General features: G+C 37.0%; 2 protein-coding genes and 1 non-coding gene across 4 annotated transcripts; all 3 read right to left on the bottom strand.

The window, feature by feature from the left end:
* Nucleotides 1-104: 104 nt before the first annotated feature.
* Nucleotides 105-1,048, bottom strand: LOC103988162 (uncharacterized). The gene is made up of 3 exons (XR_010514314.1): nucleotides 923-1,048; nucleotides 535-568; nucleotides 105-441 (listed from the first exon to the last, which is right to left on the bottom strand). It is a non-coding gene; the product is annotated as an uncharacterized LOC103988162 (transcript).
* A 7,516-nt stretch (nucleotides 1,049-8,564) lies between these two features.
* LOC135676490 (uncharacterized) lies at nucleotides 8,565-12,474 on the bottom strand. The gene is made up of 5 exons (XM_065187737.1): nucleotides 11,923-12,474; nucleotides 10,233-10,432; nucleotides 9,566-9,670; nucleotides 9,030-9,081; nucleotides 8,565-8,918 (listed from the first exon to the last, which is right to left on the bottom strand). The coding sequence occupies exons 1-5, from the start codon at nucleotides 12,011-12,013 to the stop codon at nucleotides 8,806-8,808; spliced, it is 561 nt and encodes a 186-aa protein (XP_065043809.1). The 5' UTR covers nucleotides 12,014-12,474; the 3' UTR covers nucleotides 8,565-8,805.
* Nucleotides 12,475-12,617: 143 nt separating this feature from the next.
* Nucleotides 12,618-23,219, bottom strand: LOC103988160 (uncharacterized). 2 transcript variants are annotated; one of them, XM_065187736.1, is made up of 11 exons: nucleotides 22,908-23,219; nucleotides 22,712-22,824; nucleotides 18,130-18,337; nucleotides 17,500-18,055; nucleotides 17,172-17,423; nucleotides 16,874-17,065; nucleotides 16,712-16,786; nucleotides 14,157-16,595; nucleotides 13,367-13,693; nucleotides 12,947-13,211; nucleotides 12,618-12,843 (listed from the first exon to the last, which is right to left on the bottom strand). In XM_065187736.1, exons 1-9 carry the CDS (start codon nucleotides 23,060-23,062, stop codon nucleotides 13,403-13,405), a joined length of 4,281 nt encoding a protein of 1,426 aa, XP_065043808.1. In that variant the 5' UTR covers nucleotides 23,063-23,219; the 3' UTR covers nucleotides 12,618-12,843; nucleotides 12,947-13,211; nucleotides 13,367-13,402. The 2 variants fall into 2 exon arrangements, with proteins under 2 accessions (XP_065043808.1, XP_065043807.1); XM_065187735.1 differs by having other exon boundaries at nucleotides 12,947-13,089.
* Nucleotides 23,220-23,821: the final 602 nt, after the last annotated feature.

The following is a 23,821-nucleotide window of genomic DNA, read 5'->3' as shown; positions in this document are numbered from 1 at the left end:
CTGCTCAACTCATTTTTGTGCACAGAAATCCACATAAGTAGGTTATTTACTGTGTTGTAGTTAATCCTCACTGTTCTGTAGTTTTGTGTCAAACATCTTTCACATAGAGTATATAAGACCAGACTTTACTAATTATTTAGGGCTACAGATTAGGATCACACATTGAAGTGGCACTCAGTAGCACATAGACCAGTACGGCTATTTTATTTCGAGATTAGAGAGCAATATTGCTAGTTATAGGATTATGTGGGTTTAGCTTCTAAGGGCATTTGGGTTTACCATGGCGAGTCTTCATGTGAGCATAACAGGGGCATTCCTCTTTGTGGCCGTATGTACCGGGCGGGACGCAGTGGCACTTGTGACAGCAGTCGATGCAAGCTCTCATGCACATCTTGTGCCTTGATGCCTTGGAGCAACGGTGCGAACACTTCGCCTCACAATCTGCAGCAATACCAACCGTGATTCGAGGTCACTGATCATCTGATTGTGTTACTTGATGATCTCTCTATGTGCTAGAAATGTGCATTGACTTACTGATTTCTTTTTCTGCGACAGCTGAGATATCCATCTGCAGAACACAGCACGAGAGAGGTAAGTATTACAAGTGCAGAATCACATAATAAAGTGCATTTGAACCGCAACATAATTCTCCAGTTCTCAATCAAAGAGCAGAGACACCCAAACACTACCACAGATGTTAACACCAATCATGACTTCATAGATCCGGCTACAGAGTGCAGTAGACAAATTTTGTTGCGCTTGTATATATACCCAAAGCAAACAAAAAAAGTTCTCAATTTTAGGCTACATCAGTTTTCCATGTTCATAATTTTGCTGCAAGTCTTAAAAGAGATTGCAAGTTCCTTTAAATTGTGGATTATCCCCACCCAAGTATATGTTATAATCACACACATGGACTCACCTCCACCAGAAGTAAGAAGAGAAGCAGTGCACAGGCGATGGAAGACTTCGCCATGAGAGAGGAAGTATAACAGAGCAAGGGAGACGATTCGGACGTAGGGAAGAGCTCACCGTGTGTTCGCCTTTATAGTAGACTGCTCTCCATGCGAACATGATATTTGCGTGGGTCAAGTGCCGTGTGGTTCTCTGATTCGCCCGATTAGCCATCCCTGCACGCTATCGAATGCTTCACACCTGCATGAACTCATAATTCAGGAACAAAAGGAAAGGAAGAATGGGCACGTTACATTTACTCGAACACTTTTGGCACCATGAGAACTGAGAAATTTACGGTAGGTAGCTTAGAATGTGAGATTGGAATCCGTATACAATCCCAAATCTGAAAGAGAGTATAAATCTTGAGAAATGATATTTTAAAATATATTTTAAGTTTGGAAATTATCTACGTAGATCAGCAAAAGATAGTGGGAGAAGGTAGTACAAACAACTCCAAATGACATGGAAGGATGCTCAAACCTGATGAGTCCGGTGAGCTCATCGTCGTGGGTTTGTATGTTTGGTCTCACCGCACCTTCATCATAGTCTGCATCACAGGCAGCTTCAGTCAAGAACCAGGATACCTTGGAAATAAAGAAATAAATTGTTGGGAAAATATGAGAAAGAAGAGGATAAAAACACTATGGAAACAAATAACAAACACAAGATCAAGAATACTATAGAAAATATATTTAGGCTTGAAACGTATATAAACGTTTTCTTAAAAATGATATTTGCACCCTCTTCTCAATAAAATTACTATGGGTTTGATGCAAATAGTTTTAGTAGATATGACAAACCTTTAGAAGATCTGTATTGAGCAAACAATAAAGAATCTTGAGGAATTAGAGAATGTCTAATTCAATCACTTGGAGAGTAAAGAAGAAGAGTATGAAAAAGATGTGTATATAAATTACCCTCAAATACTTATTTATAGATATTTTCTCAAAAGATACAGAAAATAACTACCAAAATAACTACAAAAGAAACCACCTTTTCAAATAAATATTTTGAAAATAATTTTTTTTTTATTTGAACAATTTATAATAATCCCCCACTTATTCAAATTTAAAATTTTCAAAAAAGTGATTAAATAGTATTTATGAATAAATAATATATCTTTCGATTTGAATATTACCTTATTGTAAGCATCATAAAGTGAAGTCGAAACCCCAAATAGCATAAAAAACTTTCAATTTGTTATTCCTAATGACAACACCAGTGGTACCACACACATAAATACAACATCTTTGTATTTCTCATAAATTCTCGCTTAGCCCTAATATGGCCTTGGGCTCATCCAAATTCATGAACTTTTATGAGAGAAACTCCAACTCTCAGTCGAAGCGACACCACTTCTAAGTTCATATAGGTGAAGTTCTTATAGTATCTTTGTCACTCTTTGATATACTTGTCCTAACTTGACTGAACTTTATTAAGAGTATAATTAACTCAACCCTCATTCGGTGACAACCATCACTTTAACATCTTTAGATGGGACTCGTAAAATATTTCAAAGTGCTGAACCACTCCACGTATCAATGACTTGTTCTTACCCTTTGAACTCTTTATTACTCATTTCATAATATTAAGTAGGGTTGCTATCATTGGTGGATCTTTTATTCAAGGAGTTTTAGCCCCATCTATTTTGATGTTGATCTTACAACTTCTCTTATAAGAGGTTTGTGTTAGGATCAAGAGCACTAAGAGGGGGGGTGAATTAGTGCAGCGGAAAACTTTCGACGATTAAAAAGGTGTTCGTACGATAAAAGCGATTTCGGTAGAAAAGTCGATTCGTAAATCTCTTTAACTTGTAATCAAGCGAGAAGTAGTTAAAGGAAATCTATGAAGGCAGTTTGCAGTTATGATGAAAGTTAAAATGTAAGCGCAAACTGAAATATGATGTTCGTACGATAAAACTGATTTACGTCTAAACGCTGATTCGGAAAATACTAAACTTTAAAACACGATCGTAAATGTGCAGAAGGCAGTAAACTATTGAGGAGGTTTGCAGTAAGGATAAGATGCTCAAAGTAAATGCAAACCGAGATTTAGAGTGGTTCGGTCAATCTTAACCTACATCCACTTTTGGCTTCCTCCACCGACGAGGTCACCGACGTCTACTAGAGGCCTTCCTTCAATAGGCGAAGACCAACCACCCTTTTACAGTTTCACTCCTTTTGACGGGCTTAGGAGATAACTCTTACAGAATTTTCTTTCCTCTCTTATCAGATTAGAACTTGGAAGAAAAGAGGAAGAAGAACTTTCAACTCATACAACACTTTTGAGCTCTAAAAATCACAAAGTAAAATCAGAATTTCGGTGGTTTCTGGGTGCCCTTTCAGTGCTGAAAGTGTGGGGTATTTATAGGCCCCAACCCAGTTTGAATTTCAAGCTAAAAACTGTCAATTCCCGGAATTCCGGGATATGGCGGTTGCACCTCCTGACTGAGGCGGTTGCACCGTCTGGCAGCGCTCTAAGACTGAGCCTCTAGGCGGTGCCACCTCCTGTCAGGGGCAATTGCACCTCCTGCCAGAGCTCGAAGACCGAGCTCAGGCGGTGCCACCGCCTGACTGAGGCGGTTGCACCTCCTGACTGAGCTCGAAGACCGAGCTCAAGCGGTGCCACCTCCTGGCTGGGGCGGTTCAACCGCCTGGCAGAAATCAGGGTCCGAATGGGTTGATCCATTCGGCCCAATTTGAATTTTTCAGGAGCCCAATTGTCCCAAGATTAAGTTAATGGGATCACCTCCCATTTTCAACTTAATCATTGTGCTAACTACGATATTTCCTAAGACATTTACTGCAACTTACTCCGGTGCATCAATCGCTTCTTCCGACGAGCTTCCGACGAACTTCTGTCGATCATCCGATGAACCCTCGGTGATGCTCCTGCGGACTTCCGGCAAACTCCTGGACTTGCGACGATCTACTTGGCGAGTTCCGACGAGCTTCTTTGGCAAGCTCATGGACTTCTCGGATTTGTTCCCGTAGAACCTCCGACGACTGTCCGAACTTCCGTCGAACTCTTGAACTCCCAACATGATCATTGTCTTGATTCCGGCGTAACTCCTGCTGGATATCTTACTTTCATCGTAGTTAATCCTACACACTTATCTCAACATATAGATTAGATAACAAATGACAATTGACTTCATCATCAAAATCCGAGATTCAATAGTTTGGTGAATGGATCAGCCAAATTCTCACTTATTTTCATAAATGTGAGTGAAATAATCCCACTCTTAATTAATTTTCTCACATAATCATGTCTAAGACTTATATATCTTGATTTTCCATTATATATTTCACTATATGTATGAGCTAAAGTGGCTTGACTATCACAAAGTATAGAAATTGAATTCACACTCTTAGAAGTCAATGAAATTTCTAATAGAAAGTCCCTCAACCATTCAGCCTCCTTTCCTGCATCTACTAGAGCAACAAATTCTGATTTCATAGTTGAGTGAGTTATACACGTTTGTTTTTTGCTCTTCCAAGAAATAACACCACCTCCTAAGGTGAACACCCAACTAGTAGTGAATTTGTTATCTCCAAAACTCGATATCCAACTTGCATCGGTATATCCTTCTAAAATAGAAAAAAATTTTGAGTATTGAAGGTCATAATCTTTGGTCCATTTAAGGTACCCAAGAACTCTTTCGATAGCCTTCCAAAGCTCTACATTTGGATTGCTAGTAAATCTACTCAATTTACTAACTACAAATGCTATATCAAGTCTTGTGCACTGCGTTACATACATAAGACTTCCTATAGCATATGAATATTCTAATTGAGCCACTGTTATTCCAATATTCTTGACTAATTTGATACTTGGGTCAAACGGAGTATTTACTTTTTTAATTTTTAAGTGACTGAATTTCTTCAGTACTTTCTCTATGTAATGAGTTTGACTCAAAACATATCCCCCACTATTTCTTTCTACCTTGATACCTAGTATGGTATCAATTTGCCTAAGATCTTTCATTTTAAATGTTGAAGGTAGAAACCTCTTTGTTTCTACAATACCTTTCATGTCGTTACTCACTATTAGCATATTATCAACATAAAGGCAAACTATCACCATATAGTCATCATAAGTTTTGAGATAAACACATTTATCTACAACATTATGAACAAATCCATTAGAAAGAATTATTGTATCAAATTTCTCATGCCATTGTTTTGGAACATGCTTTAAACCATACAATGACTTAATAAGTTTACACACTTTATGTTCATTTCCCGGTAGAACATAACCCTCGGATTGTTCCATATATACCTCCTCATCGAGGTCTCCATTTAGAAATGCCGCTTTGACATCCATTTGATGAACATAAAGATAAAAAATTGATACTAAAGCAAAAATAATTCTAATCGATGTGATCCTAGCTACAAGAGCATATGTGTCAAAATAATCTATTCCTTCCTTTTGTCGAAATCCTTTAGCAACTAACCTTGCTTTGAACGTTTGGAGAGTACCATTTGTATGATACTTTCTACAAAATACTCATCTACAACTAATAGGTTTAGAGGCAAAAGGTAAATCGACAAGTTCTCAAGTGTGGTTTGACATAATAGAATCAATCTCATCATTAATAGCATCTTTCCAAAAATCAGCATCACGAGAGGCCATAGCTTCTTTAAACGATTTAGGATCATCTTCCCCTTGTAAAATAAGAGGAATTATTTTTAAAACTCTCTCATTAGTTCCTTCTACAAGATAAAAAGAAATACTTTGAAAATCAATCTCATCCGATCTTAATGTTTTTGTTTTTCGTACATGAGTGCTTCTCCTTAATTCATAAGATTTCTCTTTAATCTTTTGTGAACTTGATTGATGTTCAATCAAAGGAATATTAGGTTACTCACCGACCTTTTGAGATGTCTCCATTGATAACTCTTCACTAGTTGGAGGATGAATATTATTACTTGAAGTCATTAAATATTCAAAGAACTCTGCATCTCAAGATTCTATTATGATACTAGACTTCAAATTAAGAAGTCTATATGCTTTGCTATTTGAGGCATAGCCTATAAATACACATTTGATTCCTCTAGATCCCAATTTTGTCCTTTGATGATCATTATTCTTACAATATACAAGACACCCCCACACTTTAAAATAACCAATGTTAGGTTGTCTTCCTTTCTATAACTCATATGGAGAGATCTTATTCTTTTTAAAGGAAATTCTATTTAAGATATGACATACAGCCAATAAAGCTTCTCCCCACAAATTATAAGATAATTTAGCATGCAACAATATAGCATTAATCATCTCTAGATAAGTTTTATTTTTTCTTTCTGCTAATCCATTTTGCTCAGGTGTTCTAGGGGCTGAACATTCATGAATTATGTTATGTTGTTCACAAAACAAGTTAAATTCATTAGGAAAGTATTCTCCTCCTCTATCACTTCTTAAAGCTTTAATTTTCTTCCCCAATTGGTTTTCAAATTCTGTTTTATATGCCTTAAAAGCATTAAAAGCATCATTTTTATGTTTCAATAAGTACTCATACGTGAATCTAGGCACATCATCTATAAAAGTAATAAAATATCTATTACCTCCTCTCGTTAATATGCTATTTAATTCACATATATCAGAATGTATTAAGTCTAACAAATTAGTATATCTTTCAACACTTTTGAAGGGTTTCTTCATCATCTTTAATTTAACATAAATTTCATATTTATTAAGATCATCATAATGATAATTTATTAAGCCACACTTAACTAGTGCTAGTTCCAATATGTGCTAATCTATCATGCCATAATGAATAAGAATCAACAATATAAATAGAAGCAACATATTTATTAAATTTAGAATCATTGTCAACAATAGATAATTTGACTATTCTCTCAACGGAATAGCCTTTTCCAACAAAAGTTCCATTTCGGGATAGAATTAACTTTCCGGATTCAAATACAGATTTAATTCCAGCTTTGCCAAGGAGATTCTCACTCACTAAATCTCTACTCATATCTAGTACATGAAGAACATTAGTAAGAGTGACTTTCTTGTCAGAAGTAAAAGTGAATTCCACATTTCCCTTACCAATCACCTTAGAACGAACTTCATTTCCCATTTGAATCTCTTGCCCTTCTGTGACTTCTTTGTAAGTCTTGAAGAGTGTCTTATCATAGTAAACATGGATGGTAGCACAAGTATCATACCACCAACCAGAAACCTTGCCAAATATGGCATTCACTTCGCTCACCGTAGCGATTATATTATCATCTCCCTCAACGGAGTTGACTTCCGGTTTCTAACATTTCTTAAATCTGCAATCCCTAGCAAAATGATTAGGTTTCCACAAACAAAACAGCCTCCACTCTTTGGCTTGTTAAATTTTCTTTGATCCCTTTTGGGGCCAAAATGATTCTCTTTGTTTTGCTTGCCTTTGTTGGAATTCTTAGGCTGATTCACAGTATTTGCTTTTATATTGCAAAAAGAGTTCTCACTCTCGTCTCTCATCCTCGATTCGAAGATGTTTTTGAATTTGATCCAAAGTGATATCCTTGGACTCATGCAAAATCTTCTTCCTATACCCTTTTCAAGATAAAGGCAACTTGACTATTATAGCCCCTACTTGTAAAGGTTCAGGAAGTTCGATTTTTTCAGCCTTCAATTGATTAACAATGACTTGCAACTCATGCACTTGTTCCAAGATTGACTTGTCATCCACAAACTTGTAACCAAAATATTTAGAAATTAAAATTTTCTTTGTACCTTCCTCCTCGGCATGATACTTGAATTCCAAAGCATTCCAAATTATTTTTGTAGATGATTCCACCGTATAAAGATCATAAAGTCGATCCGAAAGAGCATTGAGAATGTGTCCTCTACACCTGACTTTATCTTCAATTCTCTTCTTTTGTTCAGCCTTGACTTCATCAGTGTCATCATCGGTTAGATCAGGAATTGGTTGAAGATTTGGATCAAGCACATAGAAAATCTTCAAAGCAATCAACATGAACTTCATCTTATCTTGCCAATGGGTAAAATTCGTTCCATCAAAACGAATAAAATCTTGATTCAATAATTTGATGGTATTTGTAGCCTCTATGGTGAATTTGTATAAACTCACAAAATATCATTTTTAGATTGTTGGAAAAATACGACAAAGAAGACAAAGAAGATGATAAAAACACTATGGAAACAAATAACAAACACAAGATCAAGAATACTATAGGAAATATATTTAGACTTGAAACGTGTATAAACACTTTTCTAAAAACGATATTTGTACCCTCTTCTCAATAAGATTACTATGGGTTTGATGCAAATAGTTTTAGTAGATATGACAAACAATAAAGAATCTTCAAAGATAAATTAGAGATGTGTACATAATTTACCCTCAAATATCTATTTATAGATATTTTCTCAAAAGACTCGATCTTTAAAAATAACTACCAAAATAACTAAAAAAACCACCTTTTCAGATAAATCTTTTGAAAAAAAAATTCTTTTTCTTTTTAATTTGAACAATTTATAACACAAATTCAGTGGTACATGATATGATAGTTGCTGATAATGTTAAGAACCGCTGCCACGATGAGTATTTCCACGTCAAGGCCTGCAACTTTATAGAGAATGCCACATACTAGGAACAAAAGAAGTAACACAATATCTGTACTAAATATTTACATGACAATTCCTGTTGCAAGTACACTTTTACATGTGGTAATAACATACTAGGAAACTGCAGAGGATAGCTACCAGATAGATAAAAGGTGAATGAACTTTCAGAGACGAATTGCTGTGCTGAAATGAATTATGTGAATCCCAAGAGAAAACTTGCAATAAGTTCTACTGGATGCGTATAAATTGGCCAGAGATGGCCATTCAATAACCTCCATGGCGATAAACAAGTACCGATCGATATATTGTAGCAAGATGGAGGATAACAACCAGCAAGACAATGAGATCATCCAGAAGACCAACAAATCCAAATACTCCTGTACCAAGAGCCAACATTAATTGTTTGAAAAATGCATGATAAATAATTATTTAACTACAAAACAGTACAAGTGCAAATATCCACGAGAATCATGCAGATGTGGAATTACCTTCTGGGAGAATGTCCACTGGACTCAGCACATATATTGTGCTTACTGCCATCTGCAAAAATAAAATCTGAATAAATTGCCTCATAAAATGAAAGACCGACAATCACATTTTAGTATATCATCAAAAGTAAACCAAAGCGAGCATGAGGCATGTCTATTGACAATGTTCATTGAAATTAACGTGTAGTTACTCTATATTTGCTTAACAATCTGTAGGAATCAAATTCTAAGCCTGTTACATATTATTTATATTATTTGCAGGGACTGTCTGATTCTACTTCTGGACAAGCTCAAGCCTATAGAATTTATACCTAAACTAAAAATTGGTGCCTACTAGTTAGAAATTGACATTTCATGATTGCCCAAAAGTTTATCCAACCAGGAAATATCAACCAAATGCAACAAACTAAGTTTGACAGAAGTCATGAGATGTACGAGCACCAATTATCATAGTTATTTTCCTTGTTTAAGTAAACATTTACAGGAATCTGCTTTGTTGAATATGCATCACTTTGCCTGAGTAGTCTGTTACTTACAGCAAAAAATATTCGTGCCCTGAGGACAAGGGGCAGTAGTGACCTTTGCGTATCTATCAGTTCTCTTAACAGCCTTCGCATGAAGAATGGAAGATCCCTTAACCTCTGTGAAACCAAAATAGTTAACTTTTTTAACAAGTTCACTTTCAGTTATATCAATGCTAGGGTACCATAGGAACTGAAAAAGCAATCAATAAATAGATACTCAGATAAAGAAAGCCCTAAATGCGCTAAGTACAGTCGGCTCCGATGCTTCTACGTAGGAACAGGATTCATATGGTAAAAATAGAAGACAAATAGGTAAATAATGTAACAATTTCTCTTTGATATGATTCTGACAGAACAAATATTGCATAGAGTAGATGTATTGGGAACCTTCCTCCCCAGCTGGAATTAATTTTTGCTGCACTTGGCCTAGTAAATTTCTTAAATTCAATTCTTTATCAAGAACGAAGATTCATATAAAACATGCATTTGACTTAATATGCTTAGATGAATATTCAGCACCAGTAAATATTCATCTGAACACTTCATCAAGAAATGATTTCCAATAATGACATAAGCAAAATTTGTTAGGCAGCATGTATATTGATCACCTTGGGAATGACTTCCTTGCTGTCCCCCTGAAGAACTCCATAAGTAGATAGATATGTGATAGGAAATTTACCTGTATAATACTGGACGGGCCTCCACCAAACTTACGGTTGTATTTCTCAATGTTTTCAAGGACTTGACTAGCTCCTGTGTCCTGGCGCTCTTGTACAGCAGCATCAGCAGGTATTAGCAAAGTTATGAAACGACGGCAAATAGGACACTTGCATGGCTGAAGGGCAGATCCATGATGCCACACGCGCAGAATACAATGCCCTGAGAGTGCACAGGGAGTAGTCTTGAAAACTATCATAACTAATCAATCAACAAAGACATTAAGACAAGAATAACAAACTGATTCTACCACTGGCACTTAACTTGGGATCAAGAAAACCAGCCTTAATTCTTTTATCATAGCTAAACATAAATCAAGGGTACATCCATTATCTTTGAGATATTTGTGGTAGATGATAATGCTAATCTTCAAAGCTGTATGCTACATGTATAATCTGAGCAAATTTGGCATCACTTTTGATATGAAAGATCATAAGGAATGTTCTCTAATTGCCACTGGAAAATATCATGATCTTCACTACTTCCATGTAAAATCTCTATGGGACACCATATGAAACTATGTGACAGGGAACCTGGCATGCTTATTATAGAAAAAGCATGTGTAGAACTGAAAATATCACCATTAATTCTTTGAGAAAGCCTCAACAGAGAATGAAGAACAATGAAGATAACTTGCACAGATTGAAAATGACAACTTACAAATGACCTTGCAAGGTGGAGCATTAATCTGAACTATATCAAAGCATAGTCTTGATGATGCTAATGGTGAAGAAGAACCTACACTACAATGCAACACGATAATAAACAGGTTTTGGAACAGTTATTTTAACATATACAACTGGTTTTATGAGTAATAATTAGGAAACAAACAAGAATGTGGCACTCCAAATTATAGCATGATGTTTGACAAGGATGGGGAATGTGATAAAAGTTTTCTTCATGACATTCTTGAAGAACACTGGAATTTTAGTCTTTCCAAGTTGAACCACCACTACTTATACATGATAATTATTTGTGAAAAGGTCATAAAAATTCTATTGTAGAATATAATCATCCAAATGACAAGTTCCTCATCTTTTTACACTTCAAAATTTATTGGCTCCAACATGTTGCATGAAGAGACTGTCCGTATTGCATATGTTTCACATAACACATGCCAAAATCACATGGTCAAGAAGTATGCATGGCCAAGCACCACCAGAATTCTCAGGTCTTACTCGCACAAAACTCGATGCAAGTTTCTTTTGAACAATTAGAAGGTCGTAAATGTCCACAGTTTCAAACACACGTCGGTCCTCATATCCTTGCATACAAATCAAATGGAAAATAAAAGCATCTTGATTAATTATACAAGTCTTGACAACCATTCCGAAACTTTAATCACATCTAGCCCCATGCGAAGTGCATTTCAAAAAATTATCAGATATTATTAGGTCCGATACGAGGGGATTCCATAAGTATTCTTCATCCAACAGCCAAGAATCAGAGAATTTATAGCATAGGATGCGACCCAATGAAATCAACGAATGTATCGGATCCACCACCCAACGTTAGCGCAAAATCCCGACTGTGTCCCAAACTTGGGGCTCATTGCAATTAAACCCAATTAACAACAAAAACAACGATCTAAGAAAGAAGTCAAGAATAAGACTTAGGGCTCAAGATCGGAGGGAGAGAAGGCGAGTTCTGACCGCAGAACCAATGGGAGCAATTGGCTTGGCATGGGAGGGTGAAGTTATCATGGCAGATGGAGCAGAAGTCGTCTTCCGGCGGAGATTCCATCCCCCTTTCTCTCTCTCGGAGGGATCTCAATAAGAACAATCAACAAGGTAAAGCGAAGATCCAAACGGAGGACGCCATCCTCGTTGTTTGTTCGGCTTCTACGCGTCGGGCCGTCTTATTGTCTGTTATGAGCCGATGAAAGAAGTAAATTGAACGGTAGCAGACGAAGCAGTCGAGCTTGTTTTTGACGGTCACACTTCGGACATGACCAGGCTGCCGATGAAGCGGCTAATAATCCGAATCCGGATCCAAAAATTTGGATGTAAATGCAGTGCATGTTATGGATCCACATTCTACTTCCGATAACGTATTATAAGTCCAAAATCCGATTTGAATCCGGCTTGAAATGATGGATGTGTAGATATGAACCCGCAGCTAAAGTCGTTGCTTAGTAGTGGGACGAAACAATTCTCTTCTTCTTTAGCACGTACCAGCCTTGTCTGCCACGGGCAGCAGCGAGCGGAGCCCGGCTTGGCGCCCACCATATCTGCCCAATCACCACACGATTCAGACAAGTTTTAGATGTGAGTCCTTAATACTGGATCTAATAATTTTCGGATCCATTATGCATAGCAATATCCACATCTCATGTTCGGATCCATCCTAGCATGCATAACTGAGATTTTCCCAATAATTTCATTGGTATTACTTCTAATTTACATATGCCAAAATTGCTATCTGTGTTCTGCAATTAGAGGATAATGTACATATGAGATCTTTCAGGTGAATAATTCCTTGTTTTCTGTCATTTCACCATAATACACGTAGCCACAGGTGAAGAGAATGTGACGATAGAGATGAAGAGGGGATGAGAACTGAATCAAGATTTCCTGCATGGAAAAGAAAAAGGAAATGCATGAGGATAAAACATTTCACATCATTAACATAAGTTGATAATGACCGATTTACGTAGACAATGATCCAGACATTCACCTGATAATTCCAGAAAGGAGATAATAAGGCTTAGATGCTTGCTTTCTTGATACCAAAAAAGAATGCAACCAAGGTCAGCTTGATTCTCGAGGAAGATGCCATGTTGCTCTTGCATTCGGGTGGTGCAATGGTAAAACCATCAGCTGCATAGATGCCATATCATTTCTTTCAGGCTAACTGGATGTGCCAGTTCTCCAGGTCAAATTGAAAGAACAAGCAGAAATTAGTTTGCAGGTTATCCCCCGGAAGGATAACAAACAAAGAACTGTTGGAAGGTTACCGCAGCAATATCAGTATCTATTAACTCAGAAGAAAAGAGAAGCTGAAAGCCAATAGAAAATATGATGAAAGACCCATTTGGGTGACCAAAGAAAATGAGAGCAACTCCATGTCAAGAGTTCATAAGCGCAGAGACATTACCTGCCACAACAAGCCAATTTGACTTAAAAATCTCATTTATGATAACCATAGCTTGTGCATGACATGCAATTCATGTAGACTGGTTGATTTCAATGAGAGCCTATACATCTCCCTCAGCTTGGCAGCATCTCCACCTCTACTGCAATGCGGTGCTTGACCGATAACTCCAGCTTTATTTGCACCAGCTGAGAGTGCGGCAGCCAACATATTCTTAAGGAGTGCCTGTAACTGATTCCAGAATTTCTCTTTGATCTCAGAAGTCTGATCATTATCAGCTTCAACAACATGGCGAGCTTCCAGTAGGTGTACTAGTGCAGCTTCCAACATCTACAGAATAGGTAAAGATTTGAGATATATGAGTCACAAGATAATCATCTCTTGTTGCCTTCATCATATTTCAGACTAACTAATTCAGATGAGCTAGAATATTGATCTGAACCTTCTTGTCAGCAAAATACTATGAGTTGTACCCATAAAGGATATTGTAGATACAATTTGTAAAACATCTTAATGGAGATGATCCGAAAACTAAAATTTAACAAGTAAAAATTAGAGCTATATACCAGTGTTATACACTGATAAATAGTTGTGTAAGCCAAAGAAGGATACGCTTAAAAACAGAATCTGATCAAACATCATGACTGCACTAGCACGGCAGAGTATCCTATAGCTTTTTGCTCTCCAAATGTTTTATGAACTTAATATTAACCCCAAACACCATTCCAGCATGTCCATGACAACAAAATACTATACTGCAACATGGTAAAAGAAAGGGTTCAGGATAACATACCGTGTTCGAATGAAATGACTCTGAGAGGCGCAAAGAAAGGGATGATTGCTCCATAAGCATATTTAAGTACATAACAGCATATGTCTGCGGACTGTAGAAAGCAATAGATTTCTGCCAGTTCTTCTCTGCTAAAGAGGCATACCATTTTGCCTTCTGTCGATTTTTGTTTTCAGTTTTAGAGTCTTTCACTTGTTTGTGGTCCAAATCCAAGAACTTTAAACATAAATCCCTGTAGTAGCAGGCAAGCTGGAACTGAGCAAAAGCAGCCTCCTGTTTACGCAGCTCACCAAGGGCTTCATATGTCGACAAAGCCTCCCTAAAAGCATCGCTTGCTGATATCACATGCTTTTCTTGTTCCTTTTTTTCATCACTAAGCAAGACATCAATGTGTCCAGAGTCATAACTCTCAGTCGAAATGCTTTCTTTTGCCAAAAGCATTCCAAACCTCAGATATGTGTTAGCATATTGTGTGTGTGCTTCATTGCATAGAAAAGTATCAACCTTCTCACTAACCAAGTTCATTTCCATTATTGCAGCACCATAGTGTTTCAGAGATTTTGTGTATTCGGACTTAGCTGAATTCATAGCTTGCTTATATGCATTTTGGAGTAGGTCATACTTCTTAAGTTCATCCATCTTGGAAACTAGTTCTTCAGCCAATGCTCTTCTGCCATGGCCTAAATTACAGTTGATCAGTATGATGTTGGTATGATCACTAACTTCTTTAAATGCTTTTATGGCATCTGCAAATGCAATTTCAGCATCAGCCAATTTCCTGTTCTCAAGTTTGTATCGACCAAGTTCATTGGAGACCCATCCCCACTTCTTCAAGACAGAACCAAGTTCTCCTAAGCCACTAGGAAGTCCGTCCATGGCTTTACTAGCTTCTCTGTAACAACCGACAGCAGCAGATAAGTTATATTCAACATCTCCAGGCTTAGGACCTTCAAGAAACTTAAAGACACCTCCACTTCTTGCCTTGGATGAATCAGTACTACATGGTTCAGAAACAATTGCTTCTTTAGAATTTTTGGTGCAAATATCCTTATCATGATTGATGTGTTCAACACCAGTTGATATAGAGCTTTCCTTGGGCTCCTCATCTCCTCTCGATCCAACAGGTACATCATACTGCAACTGGTCACCATCAAAAACACTTGATATCCCTACCATACATGGATTATTATTATTTTGGGTTTGTACAGAAGGTGAAAATGGCAAGTTTTTTATTGTTGATTTTCTACTGGGTTTTCTGTTGTAAAATGAGGGAGTATCTCTGGTGCTACTGCTCGCGCTGTTTCCACTGCTTGCCCTATCACTCTGGCAGCTACAGTTCATCAAAGAACAAGTGCTGCAATTTTGCTTGCACCGTCCTAGTTTTTTTTTCAGACGTTTTACCTCCTTCACAACTTCATTTGACATTCGAACCTCACTTCCTGATGTATTTTTTTCTGCTTGAACTGTTATGTCTTTACCATTTCTTCTATGATACTCCACATATACATCCCCAATGTGTGTCCATACCTTAGCCCAGAATAAGTTAGTTGGAGAGAACTGACCATCACAACAAGCATCCTCAAAGAGCTTTGGTTCCAAATCTGTTGCAGAATCTGCAACTACATAAGTCGAATCTTTGCCACTATCAAGCTTTAGCTGACATGATGAGCTACTGGTCATAGATGATATGAATTGAGCATCCTCAAGATATTGAGGCATTGACCCGTAAAGTAAACACGCTAATTCTACAACCTTGAGGGCCCGAAGCAATTGTCCATCCTCCTTATAAGCCTCACCCAGAGATAGATAGGACTCTCCTAACAAAAGAACAAGCTTCCACATTTTGTGATCAATTCTAGATTTTGGAAGCCATTCACGAATATCACAAACTTCAATACAATCAGCATCACCACAAGAACATAAAGAAAAATTGACAGAGGAAGATATATCATGAATCCTGCTTCCATGGTCAATCAAATCCCCTTGAGTGTTTTGCAGCTGACGCTTCCATCTGAGAGATTTGATAGCTTGGGACACATGGTGTATTGCAACTAACTTGGAGGAGATTGGATCAGCAACCGTACTAACCATAGGTGGAGAACTTATGTTCTGACACATAACCAAGCTATCACGTATTCCGGAACTAACCTTGCTTTCTAATGTCTCGATTTCCATAGTTGCAGATGACTGAACATTTTCATTTGAATATGTTTCTGTTTCGAGTTTCTCCATTCCAGATTCTTTTGGATTCTCATGTTTAACATCATCAGACAACCTCTTATCTTGGGACTTTGAAACAAACATTTCTACCGAAGATTCATCTTCTAAGTTAGTAACACTAACTTCTGATTCTGGAAGAAATGGTTCTAATGTTAGTTCAAGTTCCTCATAACATTTTAAAATTAGTCTCGCAAACTGTTCATGAGCATATGCACGGACCACCTAGCATGTATAAATTGCATGATTAGGAAAATATATCAGGTTAGTGCAATGATTTAAAATCAAGAAGAAAACTGGACAGATGTTGAAGAAAGTGACTGATGGGCAAAACAACGTACTAGGTGATCTTGCTCACTAAGGAACTCCAAACATTTTTTGAAAAACTTTGCACACTTTACCCTATTATCAGGTGCCTACAGAACACAATCACAACAAGGAATGTTTAAGAAAAACATTAGCAAACACAAAACTGACCTAAGTAAAAGCTTTAATTCAAGTACCTTTGAAAGTGACAGCCTGTGAGCAACACGATAGAGAAGTGTTCCAAGAGAAAACAATGAATCCCTTCTTCCTTTGTCCATCAGTGATGACAAAGAACTACAACTTTCATCATGATCATCAGTTGAGTGCTTCTTTGGTATGACAGAAAGATCAAACAGTTGTATCACATCTTCTCCATTACCCTTATAGAGCTGACAAGAAAAATACAAATATAAAACCATGAAGCTAGTACAATGAAGTCATCAAAGTGAGGATCAGATATTAGAAAATATAATACAATAAATTTCAGCATCTTACCCAATATGCACCAGGATCTTGTTTGCAGTTATCCTGAAGAAACCTCAGCACTGACAACCCATTTTGTTGGACAATTTGTGGATGAAAAGCTGGTGTGCCATCTGCAGATATACCCTTGAGGAGGAATATATCATCAGTTTTTAGGAGTTCATAGCCTTGAACAACACCATTCTGATGGTAGCAGATAGCTAACTCAGGCACACTTGCCATGACATTGTCAAGCCATGCTTCAAGCCAAGTTAATGGAGTGACCTATCAGAATGAACTAGAGTGAAAACAAAAGCCACCAAATCAAGGTTAAACAAGCATTCAGTAACTTGTATATCACCTGTCTTGAGACATCCCAGAGATGTAGGCTTACTGCAACATATTTCTCATTGCTGAATAAAAGCAAGTCAGAGCCCAAAAGCATTCGGAAATTGTGAAATTGCCAAAACAAGACCCTTAGAAAACCATTATTACCCAATCTTTTGAACTTATCAGACTCTTGCATTGGAAATCTCGGCTTCTCACCAACTTGTGAAGACTTTTCAATAGGATCTGATGTTTTATTTTTCTGCTTGTTCTGCTTGGTACCCCAAAAATATGCATCCTGATTCCCTTGAGAAGGTTTCCGAGTGCCACTGGAATTTTGATCAAGAAACTGAGACTTACTAACATGAGTGTTTGTTGAAGATACAAAAGGAACCTCTCTATGTCCAAAATGCCCTGGTAGGATTGTGGAACTTGACTGCTCCATGGATGATGGCTTGTAACTAGGTGGGCAGTCACAGGCCTCAGCTCTCACAGAGTGCATAGCAAAGTTTAACAAAATTGAAGGATCAGAATTTCTAGATTGATTGCTCTGTCTTCTGTAAACCTTTTCTCCTTCCTCGAAATCAGGGCTATTCAAAGCAAAGTTAAAGACCAATAGTAATTATAGTATATGTGAACCTTAACAATTTCTTTAACACCTTACCCTGTGTTCAAGATGAGTGTATCACCAATACGATGAACAGCGACAGATAATTGAGCCTTTGAATAAGGTATTTTAAAAATTTGCTTAAGAATGTCAGCCGGAGCTACTACATCTATTTCATCTCCATACTCCGTCAGACCAGAGACAGCGAGAGCCTCACATTTCCGCGACAAATTTTGACTAATTGGGTTGCTCTCCAAATGAAACCCTGAAGTTATAACAGGAAATCTAATAATAAGAATAAAGATATACCGAGTAAAGAAATAGCTTTGTAAAGCAAAATAGTTCAGGCTTCCAGTGGCAGCCAATACATCCAACAGTCACCAAAATGGACTGATGTCAGCCTGGTCCAAACTAAACCTATGTCAAACTTGTTATTGGCTTAGTTTTCATCAGATCAGTCAGAACTGAACCATTTAGAGTCTAGTTACACCTAAAGTAATAGGTTTTTCCCAGGAATGATCAAAACCAACACAAATCCTTTAAGAACAATTTCATACTCCTTTCAACCCATTTTTACCCTTTCTATCTTTTTCTTTGTCCTGAAAACAAAACAAAATCAGAAAATTTAATCAGAAATCATCTAATTTCTATTGTAGATCGCATTCTCTACTCCTACATATATGTACATGTACATCGTATCAAGTATTTGGACAGACTAAATTAAGCCAGCTTTCCTCAACCTCCAAGACTAGGCAGGAGTGAAGGAGAATCAGATTCTAGAAAGGATACCAGAAAGGAGTAGTTGTATCAACTCAACTTTTAATCAGCAGACACATGAAAACAGGGTTCCTGAATATGTAACCGCTCAAGATATCATCTCACCACCTTCCGTGGAAATAGTTGACACAACACAACATATTAGCTAACCTGACAGAACCAATTGATTTATGTATTGGATTACAAATCAGGCGAGATCGTGGATATCGTACAAAACCAACAACTAACTGTCAAAATGGAAGTTATCCTATAGATGCTGTCAATTTTGATTCTATCCCCAGGTAGTATCCTTATAAAACTGCACCAGATCCTTCCCGAAATATAACCTATAAAACTGCACCAGATCCTTCCCGAAATATAACCTAGAATTACATCTTCATTTTCGAAGCAGACCTGGAACATACCGTTGGGAAGTGCTTCAGTAATTAAACCTTGATGAATCAATTGTCGTTCTTTCATTCCAGGTAGGAAGGATAATGGAAATGAGTAGTTGTATCAACTCAACTTTTAATCAGCAGACACATGAAGAGATACAAACATTAGACAAATACCAAATTATGGAATCATATTTCTTAAGACTGACATGGGAAGAACTGGATCAATATTGGACTATGATGAATACATGTATACATCAGATGTTGGACTTGGCCAGATACAGATCAAATCTTAGGCAGACAGGAATACAGATTAAGATTGAAACAAATATAAATTAGGATTGATGCTGATAGGATCGAACATGATGAGCATGCCTAAGATGTCAAGTGACTGTGTTACAATTTAGCCCTTAGCCTCCCAAGTTCAAAGAAAAGTAACCTCCCGGGAGATTAATTAAACTAAAAGGTAATTTTATTATGGGAAAAAAGTGAAAAAAAGACAATTCTTAACAAAAGAAAAGGCTTACAAGACTTTATGAGATAACAATATCCTCATCCTGTTCATATTGGGCTTCCATCAAGTGCCCAGTACTTTTCCCATTTTTATAATATATTTCTTGTCACCTTGCTATTGGGACTTTGCAGGTTTGTTATTGTTGTTTGCACAAAAATCTCAAGAATAACACAAATAGTTAAAGATTCATCTATGGAACAGCTAGTACTTCATAGGAGTTATGTACATGCATTTGACAGCACATCTGAAATATTTCAACCATTTCCAAATTCCAAGCAAATTCTTGGCAGGACACCAAAAGAAGTAGCAAGGTGATCATTAAAATCACTAATGGATGTAGCCCATGAAAAAATAATTTAAAACCCATTTTGAGGACTAACAGGATTCAGCCTTCGGAAGTTGGCAATAGAGAGCAGTATAAACTGAAGCAATTGCATTCTTGACATAGAACAACATTATGGTGAACTAAAAATTACCCAATGAGAACAAATGAAGACAGTTTTAAATATTAAGAAACTAACAGCTAGTGAGGAATAATAACAAGAAATAAGAGTACCTAATTGGTAACTTATTACTATCCAATTCTCTGATGTCATTCCTTTATGCCATACACATCCATAGTAAATAAGCCAATAAGCAAATTGTGCCGATCTGATTAATATTCTGCAGGTAAATAATTATCAAAAAATTCTACATATGTGAACTACGACTCCCATTTTTTTAAGACTTCATCCATGCGATCATGATAATCCATCTTTTTACTCTTCAAAATAATCCTAGCCACTCTACTTATTAACTATTCCATATATATTAATCCTTGGATTAGGTATATTATCTCAATGTGGCATCCACATCCCTTCAATTAATGGTCACTGCATCAGGAATAAACAAGTTCTTCAGATAGAAGCATCATTTCAACTTTCTGAGGAAAGAAAAATTCCAAGGTGAAAAATAAGAAAGAAAAATTGCTCTCTGCATGATTATGATAGATCCTTTTAGGAACTTATCTTAACGTGTTGGAAAAAAGATATCCATTAAGGAAATGACAAAAGGATCACAAAAAATTACAAATGTAAAAATAAAATAAAATAACCTCTTTATATATAAACGACATATCATCTAACTCCCTAACATCATCAGCATTCTCTTTTGTCATAGTGTAGGCATCCAATAAAGGAACTGGTCCATATTCCCAAATCTGCTGATAAATCCGCACATCATCAGTGTGCCCTAATGCTCTTGCCATTTAACATACTTGGGCTCCATGTGAGGAGTGAGGACAATATCATCCTTATGCGTCTATGCATCATGTGAGGCCAACATTATCTGCTGTTTTTCCCTCTTTTGAAGCCTCTGGATTCTTTACTTCTTTGTCCTCCTTCTGCTGGAAGCCCTTGCTGCTTTCCTTTCTCTCCAGGTGTAGCACATGCAGAGTTTAGTAAGTGTTAAATTCTCCGACCAGTCGATATCTCAATCCATACGCACAAAAAAGATATGGCTGCTAGTTACCATGGAAAATGTGGATTGACTGGTATTTGTTTAAAGTTTAAACTGATATAATAAAGATGTGGCTCCCTTTATGTACCGATCCTATAGTATGACTTGTTCTCTCTGTGATATCAGTTGGGATACATCCCAGTTCACTAATATACTTATTCTTAACTATCACTATGCATATTAACCACCATTAGGAGTTTGTCCTTTCTTTCCCTGGAGATTCTGATACTATCTTTACTTCCATGCATCTCTATGTCCTCTACAACGGGAATTACCAAACTATACAACAACCACTAAAAAAAAAACATATGATTGTAGTGCTTGGAAGACGGACACTTTTTTTTCTTTTTCATGAGAGAAAAAACCATACCATCCTAATTATAATTCTTTCACTGAGAAGTATTACAGAATAAAACCCATTTCAAATTCTATCCACAAGTTGAATATACTGAGTTGATTCAGACACATCTATCCTACAATTATTAATTTAAATGATAAGATGGACACTTCCAATAATTAATTAAACTCATCGCGATGATATTAGAAATTGACATTTTTTGTTTTATCATCCATAAAATGCTACAAAACAAAAAGTTACAAAAAAAAAAATTCAAACATATTATTTTCTTTCGCAAACCTTTAGTCATCATCTCTCCTGATCGTATCCATCACTTGGATGTGCATATGTTTCATACCTCCTCAAACCAGTTCTCATGACCATATATCAATGTAACGATGGTGATGTCCCTTCTAGATATTCATGACATGTATGTTCACTTAGCACTGTATACATAACAACTTCATTAATGCTTAAACTAGACAAACACCATCTTTGACCTCCACATTTCCTTGGGAACTTAATAGCTTATGCTTTATTTCTTACTCTTTCTTGATGCCAATAATTACAACCAAAGAGTAGTATCCACTTCCTAATTATGCTAGTGTCCACATGGCTTCTTCTTATTTAGTTTCTTTGGCAGCAAGAAGCTTGAATTTTAACATAAAACATATATTGTTCACTCAAATGACTTCTCAAACAACAATTCATATTACCAGTTTCTTAAGCTACGAAATAATTTCATTAAAAAGGCATATCAGAGTGCAAATCAGGAGAGCATAATTGGATAATCCTCCAACCAAATCTGACTTGGTATGTGTCAGAATGAACAATTATTGAAGCTTTTGGCTGCCTGATTCCCTTCCCGAATTACATCACTTTTGTTGGAAGGGAGATGAAAAGAAGATCAAAGAATAAAGAGGTACCGTGGATAGATATAAGAATCCGATTTACATCACCTTTGTTGGAAGGGAGAAAAAGAGGAGATCAAATGAATAAAGAGGGTCCGTGGATAAACGTAACAATCCGGTTTGTTTCCTGCTAGGGCCTGTGGCAATCTCAGTATAAATTCAACTCAACCGCTCTCCTCAAACAGTGTCTTTCGAGTAAAAAGGATCAAAGAGAGACAAGAAAGAGAACCTTCGTTTATCTTTGCAGCGGACGGGAAGACCTTCTCAGGAAGGTTGGACAGAATAGGAAGGGTGTTGAGATCGGTCTCGGCCGGCAGCATCTGATACCTAGGCGCCCCAATTCTGCACCAACCGGGGGAAAATCACAAAACTAACACAGGGGAGAGAGGAGAGAGGCAGAGAGAGAGAGAGCGGGCAGGGCGTACACATGGGGGGAGGGAAGGAGGGCGGACTGGAAGAGGGGGAAGGTGGAATCGGTCGGCACGGGGAGGGTTCCGCAGAGGAACCCGACGGGCTTCGGGTTCGCGATCTCCAGCTTCCCAACGCATTGGAGCTCCCCTGCGCCGCCCTCCATCGCCATCTCGTCTTCCTGCTCTTTGCATGCGTTGTCTACTTCGAGGAGGAGGAGGATGTACGGGGGGGAAAGCCTGGAGATCCAACAGCGCCGAGCAGCCCGTCGACGGTGTAGGCTTGTGCGAGTCTCGGAAGGCGGAAGAAGCCGTGAGATTTGTTTTGGGGCGGACGGGGCGGAAGGATCACGAGGCACGCTTTTTGTTGTTGTTGAACTATCTTTTACCAAAAGGCCCTTCAAAAGAAGAATATTAATTCTCACCATGACGTCATTTATCCCAATACGACCCTCAATTCTCCAATTTTACGGAGAAAAATATCCCTTTTAAATTAATTTTTTTCTTTTCAATTGGGTATATAAACAGACCGATTTAATCAATGATTTTAGATTGATCCAAAATAATATAATATTTTTCTTAGTATTGACCTTTTACTGTACTACTAAACTATATTAATTTGATAAACATGTTGGATCATACTATCTCCTTGATTGCTTACTATATGGTGATTGGTGGAGTCATATATACACGTGTCATGAAATGTCAAAAAGATATTAGATCGAGTCAGTTGTTATTATTTCTCCTTTGCTATTGAAATACATTCGAATCCTTATATATATATATATATATATATATATATATATATATATATATATATATATATATATATATATATATATATATATATATATATGTTCTTTAAAAATGTCCGCAAGATCTTTAAAGTCAGTTTTGATATAATTTTTGAATACTTTATGGTTAAAAATACT

Source organism: Musa acuminata, chromosome BXJ1-6 (genome assembly GCF_036884655.1).
Source record: "Musa acuminata AAA Group cultivar baxijiao chromosome BXJ1-6, Cavendish_Baxijiao_AAA, whole genome shotgun sequence".
In the NCBI taxonomy this organism is placed as follows: Eukaryota; Viridiplantae; Streptophyta; class Magnoliopsida; order Zingiberales; family Musaceae; genus Musa; species Musa acuminata.
This window is presented reverse-complemented; position numbering and strand designations above follow the sequence as displayed.